The following is a 6,000-nucleotide window of genomic DNA, read 5'->3' on the forward strand; positions in this document are numbered from 1 at the left end:
CACGAAATAACTTTCTTTAAGAAAATGGCAGAATTAAATCTGAGAGAAAATTTAAATCATTTATATTCTTACCTAAAAGAAAACTTTGTTAAACAGAAGTAAAAGGAGAAAAAAAAAAAAGCACAAATCTTTATATTCTTTTCTGAGATTCCAACACAGGATATAAGTTAATGACTGATAAAATAAATTTCTACTGTTAGGAAAATATTTGGGCATTTGTAAGGTGAATGTGGGAGAATTATATTATGCTTGGATATAAAACAGTAATTATGGAAAGCTGGTGAAGAAGATGAGATTTAAAGGAATTAGAAGACAATACTGAATGATAGACCATTAAAATTTTTCTTTAAAGAGAAAAGACAGAGAGGCACAGGAGAGTGCATGAAGCAATCATGGATGGATAGGAACAATTTTAGACTAAATTAGATTTCTAAAAAGTAGCTCAAGCAGAAAATAGAAAAGATCAAATGGTAGGATTGACTGTAAAAATTCTCTGCACTGAACTAAATATAATTTAAAATGGTTGTTCTGAAATTTTTAATGTTTATAAATGAATGCTCATTAATTAAAAATATCAACGACCTATTAAATTTTGACCTAATTGTTGTTAAAACTGAAGAGTATTAATGTCTCGAACAGAATATCAACACTAAGTTAGTAAGCCTTTTTCTTCATAATTTGAGGAAGAACCAGTAAATGTCAATTCCAGTGCAAACTTGGTGCTATGCTCTCTCTTTTTCTCAGACAGAAGAGCACAGTCCTTGGAGCAGAGACCCCAGGCTTTAAAGGAAGACACTTTGCTGCTTGCTAATTTAGCTCTCTTAGTAAATTATAATATTTCTCTCAAGTCTCTAATTCTTTACTTATAAAGTGAGGTTATGATTAAAAGAAGCTGTTATGAGGGCTGAGATAATACAAGTAAAAGCATTTAGCAAAGTTCTTGTCACACATAGCAAAGCAAATAAATATTTTCAAAGCAAAAAACAAGAACAAGTAAAACCTGTCATACTCTTACAAAATACTATCTTTTTATATAGAACTTCCTCACATTCAAATGTTCAATCTCCTTTTAACTAACTTTTGTTTTCCCTCTTCACACTTTTCTGTAGTCTCCAAGTTTTTCCTACCATAGCATGTATTTCTTTTATAATCAAGGAGGCACTTTTTCAAAAATTCCCTTTATAGACTAGAATTAACATTCACATACATATAACTTCCACATTACTTACCTAAAAAGTGTAAGAATAGAAGTTCCATTATAATGACTTGCGTCTTCATCATCATATAAAAGCTCTGCTTTGTTGTTGGTAGGAGCACTGGCAGCTTCTTCATCCAAAAGAACTAGTAAAGCTTTCACAGTATCTCTGCCACAATATGCTGTGCCATGATTTATGGCATAAGATTTTGGCTAGAACAAAAAATAATTTTATGTAATGATCATAATCACCCCAGCTGGGTCAATCAGCCACTCTTTTCCATTTCATTTACCACTGTTCTCCTTCCTCCTATGTTGTTAAGGTAATAAAAAATCAGCCACGAGAAGTGATTTGAAGGCACATGAATATTTCTCCCTCAAGTCATCCTAAAATCAATCTTATCAACTTCCAGAAGCATGAAAGAATACAAAAAAATAGTATCATCATAGGAAGACATTAGATTCTGGCCAAAATAACTTTAGGTGTTAAGTCAGAAAATGTAACTACTATCTAGCTATGTGACCTTGGCCTCATGACTTATCCTCTGTGTGTATTTTTTCTCTTTTATACCAAAGAGAGATGGGGTTCTGGTGATCTTAATACCAACCCCATAGATGGCTATAAATATCTGCTTAAATATAAAAATGAAAAGCTAGTTGACAATCATTTATTCAGTAATCACTGATCAGTACATACTAAGTCTCAAGCAGTGTGTTTGAAACTAAGGCTGCAAGGTAAATGCTGCCTCAAGAAACTCAGTCTCCTTGATAAAATTAATAAGTAATCAATAATTGCATTTCGGAGTTTGCTAAGTGCTACATCTAACAGAATGCATACATGGTGCAGAGGGAGCACACAAAAGGTTGTGATCAATTTACCTTAGAATCAAGGATAGCTCCATGAAGGAGAAATAAAGGGGTAGTTGGTAACTTCAGGGACAAGGTAGCACAATATGGCTGAACAACAGGGTAGCAGAGAGGGAGATAGTCAGATGAGTCTGGGAAAGCTTTGATGTGGGGCAAAGAAGTTATGTCAGTCTGTTACAGAGTTAAAGTCTCTTGGTTTATTAAGATGGAAATAAAACAATCCTATTTAGATTTTAGAAAAATTATAGCAATGTGTAAAACATATTCCAAGGTAAGAATGTTATTAAATCTGGATTCAGGATGACAAATTAAGAGATTAACAGTCTAGTTTGGAAGAGAGTAGCAGTGAAGATTTAAAAAAAAAAAAAAAAGTAGAGTAAAACAGGAGAACTAAAAGAAGTGACTAGATAGAATAAGGAAAAATATAACATTATATATAGATACATGTAAATACAAACTCTGGAGCATTTCTGACTGGGTTTGATGCCAACTTACTAGTTTTGTGTGCTACAGAACCCTGGGAAAGTTGCTCAACCTCAATATGCTTCTGTTAAATCACGAGTAAAACAGGGGTAATGATATAGTGCCTAACCAATAAGGTTGTTGAACAGTGTGCCTGGATATCAAAGTTGCCCTTGCTAGGACACTTTCCTCAACTTTCATCACCATGGTCTTGGCCTCTTTTCTCTACTTGGCTGACTCAGGCTCGGGCACCCAGTGATCTATAATGTATAGCCACAGTGGAATTTTAACAAATTACCTATCATAATCTGGTGCTTAACATAAATGTTTTTCTTTAGCACCAAAGAAGTCCACATTTTCTAATATTAACTTCATTGAGAATTACTGGGATATATTTTTCAAAGATTTCTGATCTGGTTGAAAATATACTATTAAGAACGAAGTCATTCATATTTTTATTTCTTGTGACAAGAAATGAGAGAGATTGATGCTCTTAATTATCTGAGTTGTGACAATTTCTGATTTATACTTCTAGTAATAATCTGGTTGTCATTTGAGCCAACCTAGTCACTGGAAGTGTTAACATACATGGGATACATAGGGCAACAACTCAGAATCTACCCCAGCAAATTAATCTAAAAACATGCACTATTATAGAAAAAGAGCTAAAAATAGTCCCCAGGGACTATGAATAAATAAGTAATAAAAAATAAGTAAAAGTCTTTCTTTAGACACTGGCTATCACAATCACACCTAATGAAAAGAAGCTTTTGTTACTTGAATAAACTGCAACGAATGGAAATACATACTCTAAAATTGTGTTCTAGAGCTAAAAACTTGGTAGTCAATTTTTCACATAATACTATAGTTATAATACTATATAATGTTTGATTATGTAAAAAAAAAAAGAAGTGAATGTTCTAGGAATATGGAGTTAAAAGATTTCTAACTATGCAGAAATTCCTAATGTTTGCAGTGTGCTGGCAATGGACATAGAAAATAAGAAATTATAGAGATAGGAAAATTCTATTAAAGAAAAATAAACTACTGAATAGAAACCATTTCTGTTGCTGTTCTATAGAGTGCCTAGTACTGGGGTCAGAACCAGAGATACCAGGCTCTTATTTTATATCTGAGTAAATAGGAAAATAATTGTTTTATAAGAATAATTATTGAAATATATGACAAAATATCTTAATATCCACCGAGAATTATAAATTTCTAGTGCTCGAAGGGATATTGAAGATTATCCAATGCCCTACTTTAACAAACACAGACAATTTGGTCCAAAGATGTTATGATTTTCCCAAGTCAAACATAATCCTACATAATCCTATTGAGAAACTTAAATTTTCAAAAACATAACACAGGAAACACATTCTTCTGACTTAAGTAGCAACAGCAAACCAGTTCAACAACAAGTAGAAGAGAAAATGTTTTATACAGAAGGATAATAAATAAAAAGCTCATTACCCGGGCAGGACTGATGTCAGTGGTGCTAACAGCTACATCTCCTTGTTGAGAACTGATAACATTTTTAATCCTCAAATCCAAATCCTGAGCAACTTCTTCTACTGCTTTACAAAAAGGATCCCTGCTGTTCTGGCCTTTAATCAACTGCATCTTTATCACTGAGAGTATCCGACCCCCTGCAATGCTGAAAATAGAAATAAGATCACCTTTATAATAGTATTAGAAATGCCAATATACTCATAAGCTTGAAAATATAATTCTCGGAGTTAATCAACACTTGTCAAAGAATACGGCTTTGATCTTATAAATCAAACGGTAACACATTTAAGAAAAGGATGAGAACATTAGAAGCAAAATTAAAAAGTTTTTCTAAAAGCGAGTCATTTCAACAAGGTAAGTTACTTCTTTCTTTATTTGAAAACATATGTGATGTGTAATAACAGATTCAGATGCAGTTATAGAAACACAATATACTTAACGTATATACCTTTAGATACAACTAAGGTAACAAAAAACAACTACCTCTCATTGAATACCTAGAATCCTACATAACATTACCTAAAAACCAATGCAGTAAGTATTATTACCCTTAAATCACAGATGAGAAAATTGAGTCTCAAAATGGTTAAATAGCTTGTCCAAGAACACATACTGCTCTGGGCTAGCAAAGAGGTGGTAAGGACGGAGACTGACCTAAAACATACGATATTGCAAACCAAAGACTGAACCAGCTATGGCCAACAGACAAATGTTTTAAAACACCTGCATTCAATTGTTGCTTTATGCTAGCCTGAACCTGAATGAATTTGGGTTGCAGTTCCTGCTCTAGAAAGCAGATCTAAAACCAATATGAGAAATATATAGGAGGAAAGATTCTGGTTCACTAGAAGAAATTAGAGGTGTCCAACAATAGAAAGGGGCTCTTTTTTAAAGCTGGGAGATGTTCATCCCTAGAAGTATCCTTGGAAAGGCTGCACAGTGCCAAATGAGCAGATGGTGTGATCTGAGTGCGGAGTTCAAGTGCCTAGCACAGGTTGCAGCTCCACCACTTTCTACCTTGGGGATGCTACTTAAACTCCGTGAATTTTACAGTGGCATAAAGGAAATTATGAATTGAAGTTTTCATCCTCACCGGCTCATTGCCAGGCTTTTTTTAGGGAACAAGCCAAGTTCCCTAACAATCACTGGAAATACAATTGCTTACATTTAAATAGTTGGTCCAAATAGAAAAGGAAAGTTAGAAAAAAAAATGGAGAGAGACGATGTATGGTAGTGCATTAGACCAGTGTCTCCCAAATTTGCCTGATCAGCAGAATCATGTGCAGTATTTGTTTAAAAGATCAACTCCAGATCCCACCCTATTGATTCACAATCTCCAGAGACGGACATTGAATAGTTGCATTGTTTTAAAAGTACTACAGGTGATTCTTATGACTAAATGAGCTTGGGAAACATTTCAGGAAAAAATTAGCTCCTTTAGGAAAGAACCGTATTTTACTAATTTTCATATTACTAGTTTACACTTGGCTCACAGAATGAATGACTGATATGTTTGTTGAATAAATGACCATTATCGCATACAACAATCTGAAGTTTTTAATAGTTAAGACAAAAGAAATATACTTACTATTATCCAAAGTATTAGTAGTAGTAGTAGTAGTAGCAATACCAAAGCACTTAGGGGGTTTCCACTTACAATGTGACAGACTAGATACTTTGGGGAACATCTTACTGAGCTTGGCAGGAGGAAATCTCCAAGAATCACCCAATCTCTCCCCAAGAAAGGAATAAACAAGAGCTGGAGTGGAAAGTTGGAAGCTGTGAGTGGTGGGCATACAGGATGAATGGGGTTTTCCTGAGGACAAAAATCTCTAGTAACACTGTGATCAGGACACAAAGCTCTGGGTGGGAGAGGGCAACCAGAGACTTTCAAATTGAAGGAGCTATTACAGCTTTTATTAGATTTATTCTGCGTACTTTATATTTTTGAAGCTTTTTTTTTT

The 6,000-nt window shown here is 34.0% G+C and overlaps 1 protein-coding gene across 3 annotated transcripts in view; it reads right to left on the reverse strand.

The window, feature by feature from the left end:
* Nucleotides 1-6,000, reverse strand: part of PARPBP (PARP1 binding protein) — a 46,633-nt gene that overhangs the window by 11,750 nt on the left and 28,883 nt on the right. For all 3 annotated transcript variants that reach the window (XM_006914541.3, XM_015591563.2, XM_025048681.1), the window contains 2 exons: nt 3,998-4,181; nt 1,230-1,408 (listed from right to left, as the gene is read on the reverse strand). In XM_006914541.3, the coding sequence (XP_006914603.1) occupies nt 1,230-1,408; nt 3,998-4,181 (363 nt within the window). The remainder of the gene's footprint in view (nt 1-1,229; nt 1,409-3,997; nt 4,182-6,000) is intronic.

Source organism: Pteropus alecto, unplaced genomic scaffold (genome assembly GCF_000325575.1).
Source record: "Pteropus alecto unplaced genomic scaffold, ASM32557v1 scaffold94, whole genome shotgun sequence".
Lineage (NCBI taxonomy): Eukaryota > Metazoa > Chordata > Mammalia > Chiroptera > Pteropodidae > Pteropus > Pteropus alecto.